The 24,860-nt window shown below is 35.3% G+C and overlaps 1 protein-coding gene across 8 annotated transcripts in view; it reads right to left on the reverse strand.

Moving 5' to 3' along the window:
- DLG2 (discs large MAGUK scaffold protein 2) overlaps positions 1-24,860 on the reverse strand; it is a 1,731,178-nt gene that overhangs the window by 1,478,611 nt on the left and 227,707 nt on the right. For all 8 annotated transcript variants that reach the window (XM_045509092.2, XM_045509086.2, XM_074372765.1 and 5 more), the window contains one exon: positions 23,829-23,974. In XM_045509092.2, the coding sequence (XP_045365048.1) occupies positions 23,829-23,974 (146 nt within the window). The remainder of the gene's footprint in view (positions 1-23,828; positions 23,975-24,860) is intronic.

The following is a 24,860-nucleotide window of genomic DNA, read 5'->3' on the forward strand; positions in this document are numbered from 1 at the left end:
ACACTCATGATATTTTTCCCAAAACTAGAACAAATAATCCTAACATTCACATGGAACCACAAATGACCCCAAATTGCCAAAGCAACCTTGAAAAAAAAGAACAAAGCTGAAAAGTATAATGCTCCCAGACTTCAGACTGTAGTATAAATCTACTGTAGTCAAAACAGCACAGTACTGGCACAAAAACAGATATATAGATCAGTAGAACAAAACAGAGAGTCCAGAAAAAACCAATGCACCTGTGGTCATTTAATCTATGACACAGGAGGCAAGAATATACAATGGAGAAAAGACAGTCTCTTCAACAAGTGGTGCCAAGGAAACTGGACAACTACATGTAAAACAATAACAGTATAACATTTCCTTGCACAATATACAAAAATAAACTCAAAATGGATTAAAGACCTAAATGTAAGACTGGAAACCATAAAACTAGAAGAAAACAGGCAGAACACTTCGATGTAAATAATAGCAATATTTTTCTGGATCTGTTTCCTAAGGCAAAGGAAGTAAAAGCAAAAATAAACAAATGTGATATAATTAAATTTAAAAGCTTTTGCCCAACCAAGGAAATCATTGACAAAATGAGAAGACAACCTCTGGAATGGGAGAAAATATTTTCAAGTGATATGATCAACAAGGGTTTAATACCCAAAATACTTAAACAGTTAATATAACTCAGTATCAAAAAAACAAACAACCCATTCAAAAAAATGGTTAGAAGACCTGAAGAGACATTTTTCCAACGAAGACATACAGATAGCTCACAGACACATAAAAAGATACTCAATATCACTAATTACCAGAGAAATGCAAATCAAAACAACAAGGTATCACCTCGCATCTATCAGAATGGCTGTCATCAAAAAGTCTATAAATAACAAACTTTGGCAATTATGTGGAGAAAAGAGAACCTTTGTGCATTGTTGGTGGGAATGTAAACTGGTGCAGTCACTATGGAAAATAATACGGAGTTTCCTTTAAAAACTTAAAACAAAACTACCATACGATCCAGCAATTCCACTCCTGGTTATATATCAGGAAAAAAAATGAAAATTCTAATTCAAAAAGATACATGCACCCCAATGTTCATAGCAGCACTGTTTACAATAGGCCAGATATGGAGGCAACTCAAGTGTCCATCAGTATCAAGTATATATACATCTTCTTAATATGTGTGTGTGTGTGTGTGTGTGTGTAATGGAATATTACTCAACCATAATAAAGAATGAAGTTCTGCCATTTAGAGTAACGTTGGTGGACCTAAATAATACTATGCTTAGTGAAATAAAGGCAGTCAGAGAAAGACAAATATTGTATGGTATCACTTACATGTGGAATCTAAAAAATAATACAAACAAATGTATATGCAAAACAGAAACAGACCCACAGGTACAGAAAACAAATCAGTGGTTACCAAAGTGGATGAGGAAGGGGGAGGAGCAAATTAGTTATGGGATTAAGAGATAAAACTACTATGTATAAAATAAGCAAAAGGGATATATTGTATAGCACAGGGAATTACAGCCATTACCTTGTAGCAACTTTTAATTGAGTATATTCTGTAAAAATACTAAATCACAATGTTGTACACCTGAAACAAATATAATAAAATAAAAAAATAAAACTTCAATTTTTAAGTCTGATGTATTATTTTTTTCTTCTTTGTTTTTTTTTCTTTCTTTTTTGGGCCTGGTATATCAATAACAGTGCCCTCAATACTATTGTTTGCAACAGGTCCTGCAGCAGATTAAGAGACAATCAGAAAAATCTTTATTCAGACAAGCAACCTCTAATATGAAATAATTTATAATTATCGGAATAATTACAGCAACCTAATTCAAAATTCCTCAGGTAACTAAATAGGCTAAAAAATGTGCTACAATACATTACTAAGGCTGAAAAAAAAATAGAAACCAGGTACATGTGAGCTAAATTTAGAAAATGAAAGAGCAAAAACAGGGAGGAATAAAATGATCTCAGACTTTATTGATGTAAAATAAAGATTGATGCATGCACAGTAATTTTATTATGCCTAATGATACAAAAAGTGGATCCTCAGTCATCTAGACACATTTGTTTAGTTATGGGAACCCAAAAACCATCAATGCTCTGAAAATAGCCATGAGGTAAAAATCATATTCCATTTATTGATATGCAAATGTGCACATCAAGCCTGAGAGGGGTAGTATTTCTTGGTCAAATGAAATCTGTTCAAAATAGTGTGGAAGAAGTGAAACTTAGAAGTGCATTCTCCTAAATAGAAATGTATGGAGAAAGAAAACATGATATAGTTGTTTATAAGAAACAACAGATATTTGAGAATCAATGTTAGATTCTCATATTTGGATGATTTTTGAAACTAGATAAACACAACTTAGGTGTATCTGTGAGAAACATAATTTACAACAATTTATCAGACTTTCCCACTGAAAAAAACATGATTAGAATTTTTAAATAACAATACAGTAAAGCTTTTTTATAAAGATAAGAATGAGAAGGATGAAGGAGCTTGCAGTTTTGTATGTGCAATTCTGAGAAACAATCATGGAAGTATTTAGGCAATATTCACCTAAATCTATTTGTTCAGTAACGAGGTGGTAAATGAACTAATATCATCTTATGTTAAACAGTGACTCCTTCAGTTACCTTCCATGGAAAAGGACACTTCCAGAAGATTAAAACAACAATGGTATTATAGAGAATTTAAGTTTATAAACTGTATTCATATATAATATTATTTGATCCTTTGAAGAGTTTTACAAATGAGGAAATTGAGGGATAGAGAGATTAAGAAATTTACCAAAGGCCACAAGACAATTCATTATAAACTCAGGATCTAAACAAAATTTTCAATAGCTGGACACTGGTTCTGTAGAAGGGCTCTTATATGCCTATTTACTCTGAGGCCTCAGGAACTGTTACTGTGATGGTCTTAGGAACAGTTTGGGAGAGGTTTTCACCTGCCTCACATTAATAAAAACATACCTTATTCCTTTTTAAAAAAAAAAAATAGGCCTCAAAAGACCAAATTCGGAGTAAGACATTATTTGTGGGCTTGCATCACTTTCTTCTAGAGCAAATGCATTTGCTAAAAATCTTCTCCTATTATATAAACACTGAATACAAATTATTTTAACTCACCTATTTACTATGTCCCTCAATATTCCTCTTTATCCTTTTAAAACTGGAATTGAAAAATTGCAATCTTATGGATATTTCCTATTATTTGTGTAAACAATATTTAAGTGACAGGGATCAGTAAATCAAGAAATGGTCATGGCACTATCTCAAATAGGTTTTCAGGAAAATACTTAAGTGAAGATATCAGACTTAGTTTTCTGCTTAAAGAACAAAATTCAAAGAAATAAAATGTTAAGTTATTTCTTGAGATATGTGACTTTGCAGTGAGAATGCAAACTCCTAAAGATCTTAGTTTAACACAATGAATTTCAATACACCTTTACTGAACTGACTTTTAACATAAGTGGTCACCCAGCTGTATATGTTTAATGTTTTCAGGCATGTACCAGGTAACGGTTCTCAGAAAACTTCTAACAGAAAATGATTAAAAGATCAATGGACTCCTCTCCCTAAAACGCTTCTATAATAGGCAATTGTGTTCTATCTAAAGGCCTGATTTTTATAAAACCTATAACATGTTTGAATTAACAAAAAGGCAGAAGCTCTCTTTAAGATTAGGAAGGATCGGTGGGAGGAAGGAGAGGCTCAGGCTCTGTTCCCCTCAAAGCTGAATGCTGGAGAAGGGAACTCACATTTATTGAGCACCTGCTTTGATCAGGCAAAGAGTCATGTTTGCCTGCAATTAATATCATTTAACCCTCACAACTATTTTTTGATATAAGTACTATAATCCCCATTTCACAGATAAGAAAACTAGAGTTCATAGAGAGTAAAGATCAGACACCTAACATATGGCAAAACTGGAATTCAAAATCAGCTGGCTTGTCCTGCCTCCTTTGAGGTTTGAGACAAGTTCTACCATGTCAACTATAGACAGTCCAGCTGACCCTCCTAGGAAAAATTCCTTGGTTTCTCTAGATTGTAATGTGGATTTCACACTACATCTCTGCTTGTTTGGGGGTGTTTCCAAGGTCTCAATCTGTTTGGGTCCAACTTCTTCTCCTTGCTTGACTCTGGCCCATTTTCCATCGGGATGCCTATATAATAGCTCCCACCTTGGCCTCTCACTCCATCTACTTTCTCTGTCTTACCTTCTCCTTGAAACCTTGACCAGTAATCATGCGCTATTTCATAAACCCACATTAGCCTTCTCTCTCATTATTTTTTCTCAGACATGTTTGAGGCAATTCATAGCTACTGAGAAGATGAGCTCCTTGAGGGTAGAAATTGTTTCATATTCATTTATATATTCATATATTCATATCCATTATACATTCTCTGGACCTAACATAATTTCTAGTACAGGTAGGCCCTCAGATAATTTTTAATTAATAAATGAATAAGTGAATGAATGAATATATCAGTGAACAATGGGCTAAAGTTCCTGAGGCTGATTCTTTGGTTTTTCTGCTGCCTTTATCTGAGTGCAGGCCCTAGAAGGAGAAATTCTGAATTTAAATCCTGGCTCCACCAAGACCTACTTGATCTTTGACAAGTCATTTAAACTCTTTTCCTCAGATTCCTAATTTTTAAAAAGGACATAACGACAGAACCCGCATCATGGATAGTTTTGAGAATGAGAAAATTCACGCGACAACCTCAATAGATGTGGTGCATTATAAGCACTCGGCTGAATCTCCCTCTCACCTTCTGTTCTGCATAAATGAGACCACCGTAAAGAGTTCTACTGCTTGAGTTTTTATGGACATTTCTTGGACAGAATATCCATGACTATAATAATAATGAAATTCATTATTAGACAATTATTTCTTCCACTTTGCATATATCAGCCTCCATATATCCTCACACTTTTGTTCTAGATCTATCCTTTGAAGATCTTCTTCCACATGAGAGAAAACTTTGATGTCCCCATGGCCATTACTTTTGAGTTTATGCATCCCTAATAATTTAAATTATAAATGCTTTCACATGCATTAATTCACTGATGTATCCATTCACCCATTAAAACATATCTATTATCTATTAAGCTCCAACAATGTGCCAGGCACTCTACTAGATAACATAAACAGAGATTAATGAAATAAAATTTCAGCCTTCAACACATGCAGTTTTATATGCAGGAGACAGACATGGTTTTTGTCTCTTTTGGCCCTCCTAGTCTCTGTCCTCTGAATGCCCTCAAGTTCATCTACATCCCTCCCAAAGGTTCCAAAAAGAAACACATCATCTGAGCAGCATCAGGTGAAACAGGGACCATCACTATTTGTTACATCGATCTCTAAACAGAAGGGATCCAGAGACTGGGACACATCAGTCTCTCCACTCTAGACAATCCCATCTGAGTCCACGTGGGCCATTGTAGGGTTAGGGTGCAGAGGGAAGGGGTTAAAAGCTGTTGTTTTCAAATGGTGAGTTCTTTTTTATTTAAAGTCTCTTTTGAGGTATTCCCTTTGGGGGATTCACTATATTCAGAGTCTCTCATCTCACTGCATCCAGTGCAGTAAAAGTCCACCTTCTTGAAAAGAATATCCTCTTCTTATCCCTTGGCATTTGGAAACCAAGAAGAAGCCAGGAATACATCTCAGAAGAAAGTCTCTGGAGGTACATATACCCAACTTAAGCTTGATGGAGACATGCTTTTCTCTTCTTTGGCAATTTTCCCTTAGGTTTATCTAATCCTGCCTCTCCTCATCAACAAAATAGTAGTATCTCAAGGTTGGAGACAAGGATGAAGGCCTTAAACAAAGGTACTAAGAAGGGAGTTCAGCCAGCTTTTTATGTAGGCCTTTAGTCTAGTTATAAGCAAGACATGAGACCTCCAAACTCTACATGGTACTACTCACTTCAGTAGGCGACCAAATGGGAGTCTGGGGCCAAAGCCATCTAGTAACAAAGTATCCATTTGTCTGTTCTTGTCCTTTGTGCATCTCTCCCTTCAAAGGAACCTCAAAGGTATGGCAGCTGCCACAACAGGTAGCTAATCGATAGGACAGGTGTTTGGGATGCCAACTATAGTTTATCATTAGGTACACTTTTCTTTGAAAGTGATTAATACTCAGTTTTGCTGCACTATATTCACCAAACTCATAGGTAAGGGCTGCTGATGGTCATTGCTATTGATAGGGTAGTGTTTTAGCTAAAACAAAAAACAAAAAACAAAGCCAAGCCAAGATTACAGCACTGTATCCCCATGGACTCCATCAAGGGCTCCAGGAGCGTGGCTCCTTCTCAGACTACACAGTGCTAGACAACCTTCCCCCTCAAAATCAGTATTTGTCCCAGGGATTTTTCACAAGTAATGTTACTTTTTAGGCCTCACAGATGTAGCTTTCTAAAGTCTATATGCTATTACCATTGACCTGCGTTATTTTGTGCTTAAAATCTTCCTATGACTGCCCACTATCTAAATCCTTAGAAATCATATAAGAACCATGTAAGGTTCTTAACAGGCTGATCCTATCTGTGCTCCAGTCTTACCTCCCACCACGCTCCACCAGACGGACACCCTGTGCTCTAGCCATGCAGAGCTATGTGCAGTTCCTAGGGTAAAAAAAAGATACACTTTCTCTTTCAAACGCCATGCTTTGCAAATACTGCTTCTTCAGCTAGAAACTCCTCCCGCTCTGTTTACTGCCAATTCCATTCCTCAACATTTTTTCTCAAGTTGCCTGCTCTAAGAAGACCTTCTTTTTCCATACGCAAACTTAGGCACTCCCTATTCTGTGACATCACAGTATATTATAGACTGCATTTCTGCATGCCCCCCTGGACAATAAGCTTCTTAAAGACAAGCACTATTGTATACATAGCTTCCAATTATTGAGCATATACTATGTGCCAAAACCAAAACAAATTAGATGCTTTACATATACAGCTCCACTTTTAAAACAACTATCAAGGCAAAATAATTTTATCCTCACTACACAGGTTAAGAGGGGCACATTCCAAATCACATAACTGTAAGTAGGGGAAGCAGAATTCCTATCCCAGCTCATTTGGCTCCAAGTCCTGTGGTCCTTTCGTGGCAGCACTTTAGCTCCCACTGCATATACTGGAGTCTCATTCATCTTTGTAACCCTAGTATGGGGTGCATTGTGAGAACTTTAAACACGCAATAAAAATGTGTTGAAAGGGTGAGGAAGTGACTGCTTAAGTATCTGTTACACCCACGTTGCTTTTCCTTTTACTCAGAACCAATCAACTGTGATGAAGAAATGTTTGTCTCAACAGGGAGTCACTTTTATCACAGACATAGCAAAATGTTACAAAACAAAGCCATTTGGTGTTGCACTACAAATTCTAGAGAGTGAGAACTTTCCATTCTATGTAATAATATTTTTTTCAGGATTTCCTTGGCAGCAGTTCCATAATCCACGTTTAATAAACCTGCTTTGTGTTCCTGTAAAATTTTGCATCCATCTCTACTTTTGCACTTGATATTAAGCTACTTGGGTGCTACTTGAGTGTATGTCTGTCTTCCTTCCAGATAATTAACCTACTTTAGGGCAAGGATTTGGTCTCACTCATTTCCCCATTTAAGGCATTTAGTCAGTGCAAGTTGAATGAATGTTGTCAAATAATCTGACACAAGCCCAAGCCAAACACCTAGCTATCTGAAGTCATGTGGAATAAGTCATTTTAAAGAGTTTCTCTGATATCTTTTGAGTTTAATCCTTTAAAATATTATTTGACTTTATTTTGTATGGGAGTCTTTCTAAAATGTTTATTCCTTTTCTCTTAAGGAAATCATACAATAATTTTAACTACTTCAAACATTAACTATTTCTCTACTCTATAGCAGAATAATTGCTTCAGAGAGTTTATCCCATGCAAAATGATTTCAGACTACAGAGTTTTTTGTGTTTTTATGTTTGTTTTTTGCTTTTTATTTTCATTCTCCCGCCTTTTCATTATTACCAAGCTGTCAGATTTCACTCCTCAGGATCATGAGTGTGTCTGCCAATAGCAATTACTCCCTATATTTAATAACTTTCATTTTGGGAGTATTTACTGACAAGCAATGTGCTAAGCACTTTATTTACATTATTTTACTTAATCCTGACAAATTTCTAAGAGAGTGTAGAATTGGCTCTGGCTCCTCAGAGCTCTTTTTCTATTCTTATTGACATCTTCCTCTTGAGTAAAGCTGTATAGTTACTTCTAAATATCTGGGCTATAATGTATTAGGCTAAGTTGTTATCATCCCTTTTTTGAAAAGCCCCATCCCAATGATTTTATTTCAGTTAGCACCATTACAATGTGGGTACATACTTCACTGTTTACCACTCTATTCTTACATTCTTACTTAATGATTAAAATAACACATAATTGAGACTGCTAATGTTTCTCAAAAAGCTCTATGTGATGCTTAAATCAGATAAACACTTGACAGGAAAGGTTCAGAGCAGAAGAAGGAAACAATTGATGGTTTTCAAACTGATGGAAAAGAATGTATATTTGCTCTTTGTTGCAGAATTACAACTAATAGGTAGAATTTTAAGAAAGCATGTTTTTATTCTACCTATGGGAGAACTTTCTAACAACTAGAACAGTCCCATAATGGAAATGGTAAAGTCTATATCTCAGTCCTTTATTTTTAAAGTAGACTGACATTACAACCATATAGCTACTGGCCTATTAAGGTATCCCAGGCAAGTATCTGCTTCAATCTAGTTCTCACCTGGATCCTTTCAATTACAAGCCAACTACTTCTTTGTTGGAATTATATTTGTATCTTGTTGCTCAGCCTCTGGACTTTCATCTTCCCCCTTGCATACTGCAGCTTGGACCTGTCCCACCCACACCCTCTGCTTCAGACTGCCTCAGGAAATAGGTCTAATCAGTCTTACAAGTTGGATAATCATATATCAGAAATTTTCTGGAACACGCCAAGTTTCAATTACTGTGTCCAATGTCATGATTTTACATAGTTTAAAAACTGGTACTTTTAGATAAGACAGTAATATAATCCATTTATTTATCTAATGACCATTCACTAAGTGACTTCTGTATGCAGGTATCTGGACTAGTGCTGAGTTATACACACAGGGAATAGTTCCTGAGTCCACAATTTTGTAAGGGAGTTCTGTCATGCTCACAAGTAACTATAGTACAATATGGAAAGTGCTAGCTCCCTAAGAGAAAAAATACTAAGCTGATTTGAAGCAAGAAAACTATCCTTCTTGTTAAAGATATTAAGTCCCTTTGAGGTTTCCATATAAACTCTCCATAGACGGGGCTTAAGGCAAGTAGACTTCCTTAGACCTACTACCACATCACACAGGTGGCATACATCAAGCTTGTAGAGTACGGACATTTGAAATACTTTCCACGGTTACATTATTATTATCAAGTTATCGATAGCTCTACCTCATGAACAATTCTCACTCCCTTGCCATAATATTTTCAAAGTTGGATTGATCCCCAGATACTATAAGCTCCTTTCTCTGTGGGAACAAAACTTTAGAGAACGTGAAGACTTCCATATCTTTTTTGCCAGGATACTCAGCCTTTTGAATAAAGAATGGAACTGTAAAATTGCATAACTGCAAAAATGGCAAAAAATCAATTTTTAACAAGAAGAAGTTACTAAAGTGGCCAGGCAATCAACCCAAATCAAGTCTGCAGCAGGAAAGAGAATAGTCCCTACAACCTAACCATTCTGAGACTGCTAATGACCTATTAACATCTCTGACTCTGATAGTAACACAATCTGCTAATAAGGTTCATGTACAGGGAACGATGTAAAACTACATGACATCATTTTTAGACCATAATTGTCTCACAGTCTGCCACATAATAAGTACTTTAAAGAACAGGGTAATCTGTTAACTACCATGAGTCACTTTTGTACTTTTAACAACCTCTTCATTTATCTAGGACTAGAACCTCTTCCCTGGGTCAACCAGAAAATTTTAAGACATGCTTCTCATATACATATATATTTCTAGTGTACATATATACATATATATATGTATATACATACATACATATATATTTAGAAAAACAGCAGATTTTTCTCAGACATCAAGGAAAATATAGTCAATCATCCACTCAATAACATTTATTAAATACTTACTGCCTAATAAGCTTTAAATAAACTATATTATAGCTGTATGAGCAAATTTAATACTAGATATCATGCTGCTCAACATCTGAAAGGTAAAGCACTTTTGCTCTAAAAGGTGAGCAACTAGTTCTAATAGAGTACCACAAACACTCTTACCAGGGACTTCAGCAACACACAGGAAAGAAGAATTTGTTCTACTTTAGGTCATTAGAAGATTGGTGACAGCCAAGTAGGTCTTTAAAAGATTAAACAGGAAATTTCAAGATGAAAACAAAGAGAAAAATATTCCAGACAGAAGAAATAACAAGAACAAAGTTTAAGACTTACTTTGGGCCAGACTGTGAAGGCTATACCAAGGTGCCTGTTATGCTAAGGAAATGGAACAAGTCAGTATTCACTGAGAATCAACAGGTAGTTTTTAAACTGTTGGATTATGGAGGTTAAATTGAAAGAGGAAAGACTAGATTATGCCAAATCTCTTGGTGAGATTCTATGAAAGACTGAATTAGATCAGTGGCATTGTGAATGGAGAGGAAGGTGAAACTTAGAGAAATTTCAAAGTGATTAAAATTAGTGGATTTTTACAGTTAAATATCTTCACACCATCTCAATAATACGACCTTTTAAGGTCCAGTGTTTCTAGTAAGTATGAATGTGACCCACTTTCATTACATTTGAATATTAGGTAGAAACTTAAATATTCTCACTATTTTGGCTCATATTATTGGAAGGTTAGCTAGAATGCTCCGAAGAAAATTATTACTGTAAATTATTCACAGATAAATGCTAAACTAACATTCTGCCTCTGCAAAGTAACCACCAGCTCCATAAGTTACTCAGAGGTTTCCCTAGGTAATTAATTTTGCCATTAGCATTTTCCCTTCTTTTACAAGTTAGTTTGACTGCATTTTCTAAATATAACATAATTTTGTTCTTTATAAATCAAGTTATTACCCATGAGAAATGATTCTTGTAAGGCAAAAACCATTATTCAGTATCCTCAAGAAAGGAAATGTGTAGTTCTCCAGGTACTCAGCCGAGTATTTCCTAATGGGACAGACACCCAGTTGGTCTTCCCACCACCAGCTTCTCTCTTCTCCTATCTATCATGCATGATGCTGCCGGCTTAATCTTCCTCAGCATAGCTGTCAATGCCACTTCCTTGCACAAAAACCTTCTATGGCTCACAACTGCCTGAGAAGAAAGTCTAAACTCTATAGTATTGTAATTAAAGCTGTCTCTCAGCTAAAATCACCTTGCCAGTCTTATTCCCAGCTGTCCTGTCTGCTGACCCTGACTACTCACTACCCATAAAGCCTTTCCCATTTCTTCCTAGGAAGAGGCATGGGATGTCAGGCACGTGTTTATTAATCCCCATGACAGCACATTTTACTGTATGACTTTGACCAAGTTACTTAACTTTTCTGAAGCGTAGTTTCATCTTCTACAAATTAGAAATAATAATATCTACCTACTACCTCAAATCCTATTTAAAACAAGGTGAGCAATCAATCAATAAAATACTTACCTTGCTGGATTGCTATAGAGATTAAGAGATAATACATTAAAAGTGCCTGGCCCAGACTTCATTTATAAGTAAAAGGTTTTATTACTCTTCCAAGCTTTTGCTCATTTTTCTGTACCTGAAATACCTGTCTCTTCAACCAAAGTCTTAAGCAGCACACAAAGCCAGTTGCTAAAGCCACCTAGCCATGAAACCATCTCCAATATCCCAGTGAAAACTGCCCCTTCTCTCCTGTAGTATGTTAGGGGAATTCTTAGCTTGAAGTCAAACTCCTAACTCCATCACTTTCTAACAATATGAGCCTGAACAAATTGCCTGTCCACAGCTTCCTCATTTCTAATATGGATAGTAACATCAATTCTACCTGGCTCACTAAGCCATTACAAGAATCAACCAAAATAAGTGATATTTTTAAACATGTAATGCTGTATCCATATGAGACACTGCTACTCCTACTAAAGTATAAGATCAAATAAAGAACCTTGGTCTTCCTCATCTTTGTCATTGATATAAAGAAAGATAGCAAGTCCAAGGAGAAAGTAACTAGTATCCGTATCAGGAACTAGAAGATTGGAAGAAAGGAGGAACTAACTGAAAGGGGAAAGTCAAAGAAAGCTGCGCAGACCTGAAGCTGTGCAAGAAGGTGTTCCTGAAGTTCACTTGTACAAACCAGCTGTGTGCAGAGGTAGGTGGAAGCTAAAAGACACTACACGAAGATGAATACACATAGCAGATATTCTGTAAGTGATAGGAAAGGGAAGGGAAGGAGGAAAAGGGGAGGGAAGAAAGAGAGGGAAGTGAAGGGGATCAGAAGGGAAGACAGTTTCATCTTTCCTTATAAGGGCTTATTTCTGTGCCTCTTACCAGACTGGTATAATAAACAAAACAAAACAAAACAATAAAATAGTATTTAAAGTTTATGTCTGAGATCACTCACTTCTCCTTTAATGTTCCCTTTCCCCGACTTTGCCTCTTCTGTCTACTTCACATCTCTCCCAACCCATTTATCATCATTTATTTCCCCCAACCCTGCCACCATTACCCAAGTTCCCCACGACAAATAAGTACTCTTTTTTCACCCACTCTCTCAAATAGACAAATAAATAAACCAAACAAAAACAAACAAAAACTACTGCTCTTATCTAAATGCCAATCTGGAGTTCTGACAAGCTCACACAAGAGCCCACTAACAGAGGTATTATCTCACAGCAGCTATGCACATTTTAACAGAAATTACTGTTACTGTCTTTCTCCTCTTCAGTCTCACCAAAATATCCATGAAAAGGATTCCAAGTAACAGCAATGGGCATATGAGAAGATATTTGCACGTCATATAGTAATGATGATGAGATTATCTCATATTCACATAATGCTTCTGCCTTGCAAAATGCTTTCTCGTCTGTTATTTGATCTGAATCCCCAGGGACAAGTGATGAACTAGGGAAATAAAATATTTACCATACATTTTAATATAATGCAGTTTACAGAATGCAGTTTTCAAAGCTTTCTTATATACAGCCTTTCATTTGCTTCTCCCCAACATGTAGGGTTTTTCCTTCCTTTCACTGATGAAGTGAGACTCAGAGATGTGAAAGGACTTTCCATAAGAACACATCAAAATAGCTGCTATTTATGGAGTATATACTAGGTTCAGGAACTGTTCTAAGTACTTTACATGCCTTATGTATTATTCATTCTTCACAACAATCTTATGAGATAAACATCGTTATTATTTTAACATTCTACAGATACAGGAATTGACGTTCATGGAGGTTAAGTAATTTGGCCATGGTCACAGAACAAGTGGCAAAACCAAAATTAAAACACAGAGTTCTCAGATGACTCAGTTTTTGTTATGCCAAGCTGCCTCCTTGCCGACCCAATGCTGTTACTGCAACAGGGTTTAATAACTGTTCAGTAATACAAAAATGCTTTCTTTCTGTTACCAAGTTAGAATTGCAGGCTTCAACTCAGCAATTCAAGTTCTGTGGGAAAAAACAGGCTAATATATATAAATTCTTAAAGCAGAAGTGAGGAGGATGCTATGTCCACTTCTTTCACCAAAGAATGAAAGATTGTCAAGCCGAAAACTCATTATTACTGGAAGCTAAAATCAGTTAACACAGTGTTAGCAGATAGGAGGGGAGCAATATGTGCCTCAGCATAGACCAGAATGGAAGAGAGAGAGAGGTCACTTATAGTACAGGAAAAAACACCTAAGAAACATAGAAATAAACAAAATCTAACCTCAAATTGTATAGTTATTTTTTAATGTTTAAGACAAGAATTTATTTGTTATAGTCCTAAACTAAAGGCCAAGTGAATTAATTTTCATCTTGTTCCAATACATCAGCTCAACACAGAATAGCTGTCATGACTCTGCTTCTGCCACCTTGTGACATCAACACCATATTACAGGTTAAATGCTTTAAAGGAGCAACAACAAAACCCTTTTGATTTACATTTTCTAAAAACCTTATATAAATGAGTTTAAGTTAAACAGAATTTTATCACATACATGCTGAAGAAGTGAGACGAAAGATCTCTCCCTCTAGGTACCTGAGATAAAATTTTAAGAACTAGTAGGTGAAGCTTATATTTAAAACAGTATCAGGCTGAATGCAAACAGGTAAATGACTCTTTTGAGACAAGAAAAGTCTAAAACCTTGACCTCTAGGTCTTTTCAAACTACATACCATTAAAATTATGTCAAATCTTTTACTTTGGAGACTCATCTGACTTTGTTTCATGGGAGAATCTGTCACTGGGAAGCACACTACAGGGATTTCATAGGATCCAAAACAAGGACTCCACTGTCCTTGCTATCACTTCAAAATACTCTACATACAGAGCCACAGTAAAGCAGCCTGTGGAAACTCATGATGAGTCAAGCCAATCCAGGCAAAAATAAAATATTTTTAATTTCTAAAAACAGAAGATTCTGTATGCCTTTTGGGAGGGTCAGACTAAGTCATTAATACGCTCAAAAATTTCCAATAGTTTCTCACAATCTTTCCAATAGCCTATAAGGTTGTATATAATCTGGCCTCCTATAACCTCTTGGACCTCACCTTCTTTTCTTCTTCCATCTGTTTCCTCAGCTGCAGCCCAACAGATATGCCCTATTATTCCCTGAATATATTAGGTGTGTTTCCACTATAGGACCTTCATACTAGCTATCTCTCCAACTGGAATGTTCTTTCTGCAGGTAAAAGCATGGACAATCCCTTCAAGTTTTTGCTCAGATATCACCTTGCCTTTGAGGCCTACACTGATCACTCTATTAAAAATTGTTATCCTTTGTAACCACCATTCCTAATGACTTTCAATCAGATTTTCTTTTCCCATAGCAGTCATCACATATTAATGTAGTATACTCTTTATTTAATTTTGATAATTACTTACTGTTTTTCCCCTCCACTAGAATATAATGTCTATGAAGGCAGAAATTTCTGTTTTGTTTGTTGATATATATCTAATATCTAACATATAACATATACCCAATAAATATCAGTAGAATAAATTAATAAATGCTATCCTTACTAAAAACTGAGGTTTGGTAAAACACCCAGAAAAGGATAATTTTCATAAACTATGACTACAAAAAATGGAATCAGACAAAGAGGAAGATAGCTTGAATAACAAGATCTTCAGTCAGAAGTCCTGGGGGAAATGTTGCTTTATAGGGCTGAAAATAGCAGGAAAGCCTGCTCTAGGACCCTCTCTGAAGGGACATATCATTCACCTTAAGCCCTGCCTATTGAATAATTACCTCCAACCCCACCCCCAAGAACTCTGATGTCACCAGAGTAGTCTCCTTGATAGATTATAGACAGAGGATTGAGCAGAGAAGCTGATAGTGTCACTTTCCTCTACCTTCAGAGCCTTCCCCTGGGTGTGTGTGACGGTGAGGAAAGGGGCAATAAAAAAAGAAGTTTTTCCTCCATCTCCTGCGGAATTGGTAATATGGAAAGTCCGTGTTATCACATAAGGGTCAGAGGGACAACCAATTAGAACAACATAAACTCATTCTAAAAATCTAAGTAATGGATAATTCCTGATCCAGCCAACTTCTTTCCCCTTTTAATAACACAAAGATTCTAAGGAAATCTGTACTCCAAGAAGTAACTCCTATTACAGAAATGGAAGTAGACCGAACCAGGAACAGTCATATTAGAAGACAGCTGGAGAAATACTGCCAAATAATCAGCTATGGAGTGTCAAACCAAGATTATTTTATGTACTGAGATACATACTATCTTGGGAGAATTTCACAGTGAGTTTTTCTTATTTATTTACTTTTCTTTTTTAAAACAAATCTTAGAAGAGATAATAGATCTGTTAAGAAGAGCCACAGGGGAAGCAATATGGATTAATACATGTAAAACATGTAGAACAGTGTCTGGTACATATATAGCAGAACATAGATGTTAGCTATTATTATCTGTAGTTCTAATCTCAATTCTTATAAGTAGTCTTTTACACAAATTTATACTGCGTAACAAATAGCTGGAAAGAAATATACCAAAATGTTACCAGTGGTTCCTTCACTATGAAGAATTCTATGACTGAGCTTTATCTTCTGACCTTCCCTACCTACATCATTGTACCCTACTCTCCAGTCAAACACAACTAGTTGTAATCTCCCACATATATCCCCTGCTTTACCATTTCTCTAACTTAACTCAGGCTGCTCTCTTTGCCTGGAACATCCTTTTTACTTATTTCTACACAGTCTATCCATTTTTCAAGGCAACAGCAATAGCAGACAAAAATGACTGAGTTCCTACTATGTACCAGGCACTATATTAAACACATTATATAGATAATTTCATATAATGAGTTCAAAGCCCTTTGATGTAGGTACAATTATTTTCCCTGCTATATTGATTAGGAACCTACAGTTTAGAATGTTTGAATAAATTATTCAAGGTCATACAGCTTGTGAGTGACAGGAGTAAGATATATGAACCCAGATATGTTTGACTACAAGGTTACTGCTTCAGTCACCATTCCCATGGATTCATCCTTAAAAGCCCAGACTCTCAACTGGAAAACAAGTTCCTTGAGGTCAGGGTCAATGGAAAAATATATTTTTAAAATTTTGATGTCTCTCAGTGAATGAATGTATCTAGCACAGATACACAGAGCCTAAAAGAAAACTGTAGCTTAGATGATAAATATTTAAATTTAAAAAAATTAATGGATGAGTGAGTCATTCTATCAGCTGTCACTTGGACTACGTACTTATTTTAAAAATACAGCTAGCTGTCACAGAAGATTCAAATAGTCCTGGCTAAAAAGGTGGAGCTAACTTTAGCATATTTGTTCTTAGGAAAAGTTGCTAGAAGCCAAAATAATATAACTAAACTTCTCAACAAGTAATTGATAAAATGAGAGAATTATTCTAGGTCCTGGGGTAAAGGCAATAAACAAAACAGAAAAAAACCTTTGCCCTCATGCAGCTAACATTTCACTGACAAGGAAAATGGACATTTAATTCTTGCAACAATTGCATTTTAGAGGAAGAAACTGAGATATAGTGGGATTAAATAATTTTCCCAAAGTCACACAGCCAGTGGGTGGTAGAGTTTGGATTCAAGTGCAAGTGGTCTGACTGTAGACGGCTTGCTCATAACAACTAGGCCACAATGCCCCTCTGATAAATGATGACAGTGATACGAACAAAAACAAAGCAAGGAATGATAACAGGGATGCTGGGCAGGTGGGAAGGGTATTTTAAATGGAATGGGGTAGGAATCACTTAGAAAATGACATTTAAGGCTTGAAAGAGGTTACTCTTCTACCCAAGCAGATATCTGGAGAAATAGCATTTAAGGCTATGGCCAAAGCAAGAGCAAAAAATCAAGACTCTATGTGTTTGAGGAGCAGTGAGGAGGCTAGAAAAGCTGGACAGGAATGAGTGAGGAGTAGAAGAGAAGGATTTAGACCTGAGAGGTATCTGGGGTCACAATTTGTAGGGCTCTGTAGGTCACATGAAGGAATTTAGCTCTCACTCTGAGTGGGAAGATACTGGGAGGTTCTGACAAAGAAGTTACACAGTCTGTCTTAGGTTCCACCAGAAATGCTAAAGACCTTACCTCTGTGAAGGATTCTAGATTGCATTTACACTGTTTGAAAATAGGGCAGTAGAAAATCAGCCACATAAAATTTTATTAAATATGATGACACAGTGTCTTTACTATATACTATAAAATTTCAATTTCATTTTTCCATCATTTTTGACTTATTCTACAGCAAAAATCTGAAAGTATAGAGACATTACCACAAAGCCAAAAATATCAAAGAACTACTGAGTTGAATTGTGAGGGAAGATGTGCATCATCTTTCATAAGTGTCTTTTAAAAGCAAAGGTTTCACAAGGTACAAACTTCCAGTTAGAAGATAAATAAGTACTGGTGATGTAATATACAACATGATGATTATAATTAACACTACTATATGGTATATTTGAAAGTTGTTAAAAGAATAAGTCTTAATAGTTCTCATCACAAGGAAACAGACATTTTTTATATATTTTTTTTCTTTTGGTAGTTAGGTGACCGATGTTAACTAATGTTACTGTAGTAATCATTGCATAATATAGGTAAGTGAAATCATTATGCTATACACCTTAAACTTACACGGTGCTGTATGGCAATTTTACCTCAATAAAACTGGGGGAGAAGCTTTTGTTACAACTTAGGCTTTATTTTATTTTCTCATATTCTTCAGAACCTGATTAAGGGATTTATAACTACTACCCTCTTCTCTTCATAGCAGATTTCCCTACAGCAAGTCAACCATTAAAATTCAAGTTGCAGGATATCTGCTACTACCAATGAAGCAAATCTTTCTGCATTTGTTGCAGATGGATAGAATGACTCATTAATAATGGGGTTTCCTTGCACATCCTTTTTACCCTAACCATATTATTTTGAGTTGCTGTTTTAGAGGTCTCCAGAACTGCCAGGGAGCATAACAGAAAACACAGACACTGTATTTTTGTTTTTAAATTCAAAAGCTATATAGTCCAGGTGTAAGACTAGAAATATTTACAAGAACATGCAGTCAAATGGAATATGTTTCTCCTTAATTATACATATACATGTTCCACCTCTTTCTGGCCAAAACAAAAACAAACAAACAAACCTCATGTTAAAGAGCAAGAGAAAAAGAGTAAAAGAAGAGAAAAAGAAAACTTTGATGAGAATCACTTCAACTCACATCCTTCTCCCAACCCTAAGCCATTAAAGAAGTTCCTTAGCATCAACAGGGCACAGGAGAATAAAGTGGAAACATGCTAAAGGAATATCTAGACAGAAGACCCTGAGCAGCTTCACAAGATCTTGTTGTACCTTAAGAAGAACAGGTAGTCGCCAAATGCTCATTTTGCTGCTAGTTATTACCAGTGTAGCCATGAGATACACAGATGGAGATTTAAAAAAAAAAAAAGTGAAGAGGCTTTGTGGTTGGAATGAAGAGGAGGAGTAGATTGTGGAGTGGATCTTACAGCTAGAGACCAGGTGGAAACATGCATCTCAGCTGCAAATGCCAACATAAAGAAGTGATTAGAAAGGAAATATCCCAGTCGGGATTATCTCATACTGGATGCTGACAGATGACCATGATACTTCCTTGCATGTCTCTGCCACCAACATTATTCAGTCCATTAGTAGTCTTTCAGGCACTGTCCTTAACACAGTGATGTACAGTATTACACAGTGTCTGTGGTAGGAGATGCAGTGGCAGAATATACGCACTGGGGAGTTGCTCCCTCTGAGGGAAAAGGATGGTGGAGGAAAAGTGGGAAAGTGATTATGCAGAAAGCAGAAATGCCTTCAGAAAACCCAGAATTGACTAAGATTACATTTTCTGCCTCTTAGCAGATTCAAGACTTAATACTAAGATCATGTTGATTTACAGAAAAACGAAGTTAAAAATTCTGTACACTATTATAGTTCTTTATATTTTTATGTGCCAGGTACTATCCTAGACACTGAGTGTACAATGGTGCCCTCCCTTGGGGAGCCTTCTACTGGGGTGGCACCCACCTTCTTGGCATTAAAATATCAGTGACATCTTTCAGCTAGAATACTTTTGATGCCTACTTGTCTTCAAAATACCCAATCCAAAGGTTTTTTTTCCCCTAAAACATTCAATTTCATTCTTAACACTACCAGATTTTGTTTTTATCTTGTCAAAATACTTCAAGATATTGACTTGACTCTACTAAAAAAAAAAAAAAACCCACTTAGTAAAACACTAAGTTAAATCCTGAATCCATAAAATAAAGTCATTATTTCAACCACTATTCTTGACTTTTGCCTCATACTAGTAGACTGTGGTTGTCAGAGGATACCTCTTTCTGTATTTTCCTGCATTATTAAAGATTTTTAAATGCTATGAGTCTTAATAGCACCTTTTTAAAAATAAATGTACTAGTGCATATATAACCCACCAGAAAGTAATATCCCAATGGCACATCCATTGTGTAAGTGTTTTTTGAAACCTCTGTTTCCAGAGCCAATGTACCAGCTACGTAAGAATAGCATTCTTATTGATTCACAGGATATTATCCTTGACTTCTCTTGTCAGCTTTGATCAAGGAAGGCATACTAATTTCTTCTTCACTCTAGTCTACATCACAGGGAGACCCAGCTAAGAGACTAGAAAATGAGAAGCATAATGAAATAGATAGAGTGTTATGGCCAGGCTGAAGTTGGGAACCAAGGATGCTTAAAAGGACTTCTTTCGGGCTTAACATTTATTTCTTGAGCCTGTTACATGACAAACACTCTTGTGGATGCTAAGGTATCAGACATAAGGGAGATTTATGATTGCTGCTCTTAAAGAATTTACATGTCTATCCCAGATGCTTTAAATAAACTCAGCTTGTTCAAAGGTGGGGATACAAAGTGAGAATTAAAAAACATAACAAGCATTTGCACTACACCCTCAGAATCTACCTAGGCTGTTGTTCCTTATTCTAAGCTTTTCTGTTTATAAACTGCATTTTTGTTCTGTTTGTCAATTACTGTTCTTCACTTAGACCATTTCAGCAACAACTTAATTTGGACTCACTTTCCAAACTTTGACTTTGGAAAGCTGACCCCCACAGGATAAGATCCTCAGATCCCAAATAAGAGATACTTTTCTTCTGTGCCCTGAGACAGACCAGCCCTGCCTCATTGCCTCACACAGCGCATTAAGGAAGCGCAACCAAACTTTCTTCAGAAGCATACTGATTGGAGTTACTGTGCATTCATGTTCTTATATTTTGAATATAACTGGCCAATATGCAAATCACCATAGACTGAGGACTTCCCAAAGGATTTTAAAATGCATAGAAGAGAGTTAAAAGAAGTCCTAAATGCAAGTCGAAAAACACACATTACATTAAGTACACTTGCCTACCCTCATTTTGACACTGAAAAATAAATATGTCTAATTCTCATGGGATTTTTTTTCTCATCATTCTTCCTTATATTGCTGGCATCTGTTCATAAACCAATTAAAAGTCCTGATATGGATTCAATCAAATAATCTTTTAGATAACCACTGAGTAAACAGCCTGAAGCTTTTTTTCTTTTTAAGTGAGTTTTCTAGCTGATATATTTGTTGAAAGAATGTTAATCATAAACCAAAGGCATTGTATGTATATATCAATTCATGAAAAATCTTTAAGAAAATCTACATATAGCAAGATGGTGTAAACTGAATCATGTGAATATGCAAAAATGCCACACAAGTAGACAACAAAGAGACATACAACAGAAAAATAAGACAAGAATATGAATAAATTCACAAAAGAGTGGATTAAAATACCCAACAAGTATATAAAACAATGCTCAAATTCACTAACAGTCTAGGAACTGGAAACTAAGTTAAAAATGAAGTGTCATTAAGCTTATTAAACTGGAAGAATTAAGAAGAGCAGCAACACCTGTTGCTGGAATGGATGTGAGGTAAAATTGTACAGACATACACTGTCAGTAGAAATGTGAAAGGTGAAATCAGTCTGGCAACTCTTTTTTAAATTAAAAATATGTATCCCCTTAGAGCCAATAATACCATCCTATAGATGTAAAAAGCATCAGTAAGTTCTGGGAATCTATCCTATACATATAAAAAGCACTGGTAAGTTCAAATGTACATGTAATCATCTGATTGCAGGATTAATCACTGCAGCATTAATCCAGAAAACTGGAAACAATAAATTCCCATTGAGAGGAGAATGACTGAATTATTTGTGATAGACTCACACTACGAAATTATGCAACCATGAGAAGAATGAATTAAAGCCATACCAGACAACTTGAAGAAACATTCCTATAATATAATATGAACATCTTTTGAGAAACAATTACTGTGCAAAATTCTGTGTGTATATGTATGTGCATGCTCCAGTGTGGAGATTATACACATATGTCCATCTGTCATATACATGTATATAATTTACATATGAATACATATTACATAAGTGTAGAAGCATTAAACACATTAAGTTCTTAGCACGGGTTATCCTGTATGTGGGGAGGGTAGATGTAATACAGCAAGGGAAGTGAGTAAAAGAGGAGACACGCAAAAATTAAAGTTTTTTTAAAAAACCAAAGAACTTCATTTAGAATAAAAAGTATACATTTGATCACTTATACACAATTAGGTATATGTGTGGGACTATGCATCTAGAAATTTACTAAACATATTTTTTTAAATTCAAAAAGAACAATTATCAAAGCAACAGAGACTATAAAAACACAGGAGAATCATTAACTAATCCTGGAATGGGGAAGCACAAAGCAAAGGAAAAAGAATAAAGAAAAAAAGGTAAATTTTATCACATAAAAATTTAAAATATTCTGAAAGTCAAAAACAATTAATAAATTAATGCTACTAATGGTATAGCTAGATATGCCTTTTCAAACACTGCTGGTAGCATCTTTCTGCAAAGCACTTTGACAATTTGTAATAAGAGTCTTAAAATTGTCAACATCCTTGGACTCAGTAGTTTCATTTATAAAATCAACTTTAATGAAATAATCGTAAAAATCACAAGAGTTTATATATACATGGGTGTCCATTACAGCATTGAAAACTGGAGTTAGCCTCAATTTGGAAAGAAGAACTGCTTAAGTAAGTTCCAAATGGTAGAATATTAAATAGCCATTAAAATATTTTTTAAATATTTAATGACATGATATGGATAAATACTATTAGTATAGCATTAAATTTAAAAGTCATAAGAACACCCTTCATGATGTTGTTCCAATTTTATGTACATATATTTGTACAGAAAAAAGACTTTAAAAAGTTCAAATAATTACTTCTAGGGATTGAAATTAAGATTTTAAAGCTTTTAAAAATTTTATAAACTTCACATAGTTGGTATCTATGAATTAACACATTATTGTCATTATTAAGTTTTTCTTCAAGTAACTAATGTGATCATTAGACTCAGTCTTACCCAATTTTCAAATCAATTCTGAACAGGATGGAAAGTATATCACAGGCCTCAATCTTAACAATCCAAAGATTGAGCAATTAAACTGCCACTGATTACCTCTAGAATTCCATGTAGCTCTGAAATCAGCTACACAAGACACAACCTTGACAGATTGTGTGTGTGTGCTGCATTCATGTGCACTACTACTTGACTTCAAAGTATTGAGTGCCATTTTAAAATATCATTAATCAGCCCCTTCCTTCATATTAACCCTCACTTATGAATGAGACATACCTCAACTTGGTATACCAACTTAGACATACCTTACTCTTTGGTAACTGTTAATTCCAACAGCAGTTTCCAAACTGATCCTATAACCCTATCTGTAAAAAACCATTTCAGCATACATACAACTCTAATAGCTGTATATTTATTTTTTAAATATAAATGTATTATTGTTAATATGGTATATGCTATAAATTACCTAAATATAAATATTATATACAGCATGGCATAACTACATTTCTATTATTATTACTACCATTTGTTGATAATGATTACTACTACTGATGATGATTACAATTACTGCTACCACAACTACTTCCTCTTTACTGGTATAAATAGTTTTGGTATTTTCTAGTGTAAATAAATACCTAGTACTTTCAGAAATGTCAATAACATACCTCTGCAGACTTCTGAAGGTTATCATGGCACGGAGCGAGAAGGGATGTCTTCTCCCATCTCTGTGCAACTTCATTGGCTTCTTCTATCTTCTGCTCACAACTTTTTTGAGAATTTAGCAATGTCACTTCATAAAATTCTTGAATATCTGTAAAGAAAATGCAAGGGAAAAATCAAAATGTCATGTACCACCTCAAAAATAGCTTCTGCATGTATGTGTACATGGAAATTTTTTTCTGATTAAAAGAACTACATAAATAAGTATCCAAAGGAAAATAAAATAGAGGAAATCCTTAAAATTGCATTTTTACCTACATGAGAATTCTTACAGCAATTTTATTCATCATTGCAAAAACTGGAAGCAACCAAATGTTCTTCAATTAGTCAATGGATAAACAAACTATACTAAATTCATATAATGGAATACTATTTGGCAGTAAGAAGGGATGCGTTATCAAGCCATGCAAAAAGATGGGTGAATCTTAAATGCATATAGCTAAGTTTAAAAAAGCCGATCATGTAGCTAGGCTATATACTCTATGATTCCATTTATATAATATTTGGAAAAAGCTAAACTAAAGAGACAATAAAATGATCAGTGACTGCTAGAGTTTCTGGGAGAGGGAAGGAGGATTGAATAAGTAAAGCACAGGGTGATGAAAATATTCTGCAATGATTCTGTAATGGGGAACCTAACATGAAGCATTTGTCAAAACCCATAGAATTTTACAGCACAAAGAATAAACCTTAATGAATGCAAATTTTTAAAAAAATCACTTAGGAGGTCGGGGAATCCCAAGATGAAAAGCAGACTATGACAAAAGCAGCTTTTATACATATTAAAAATGAATGAAATAACCTCACTGATGGCAGTAGGAGAAAAAGGTGATGACCTGAAAATGAGTAGGGACTGTAAAAATAAAGACAAAGAAACATCCTACTCTATACTCTAGTTGGTATATTTGTTTCCCATGGAGTATAAATCAACAATTTTGAAATCACTGTACATAAACTAGAACTGAATAATTAAGTAA

The sequence above is a fragment of the Camelus bactrianus genome, chromosome 10 (assembly GCF_048773025.1).
Source record: "Camelus bactrianus isolate YW-2024 breed Bactrian camel chromosome 10, ASM4877302v1, whole genome shotgun sequence".
NCBI lineage: Eukaryota > Metazoa > Chordata > Mammalia > Artiodactyla > Camelidae > Camelus > Camelus bactrianus.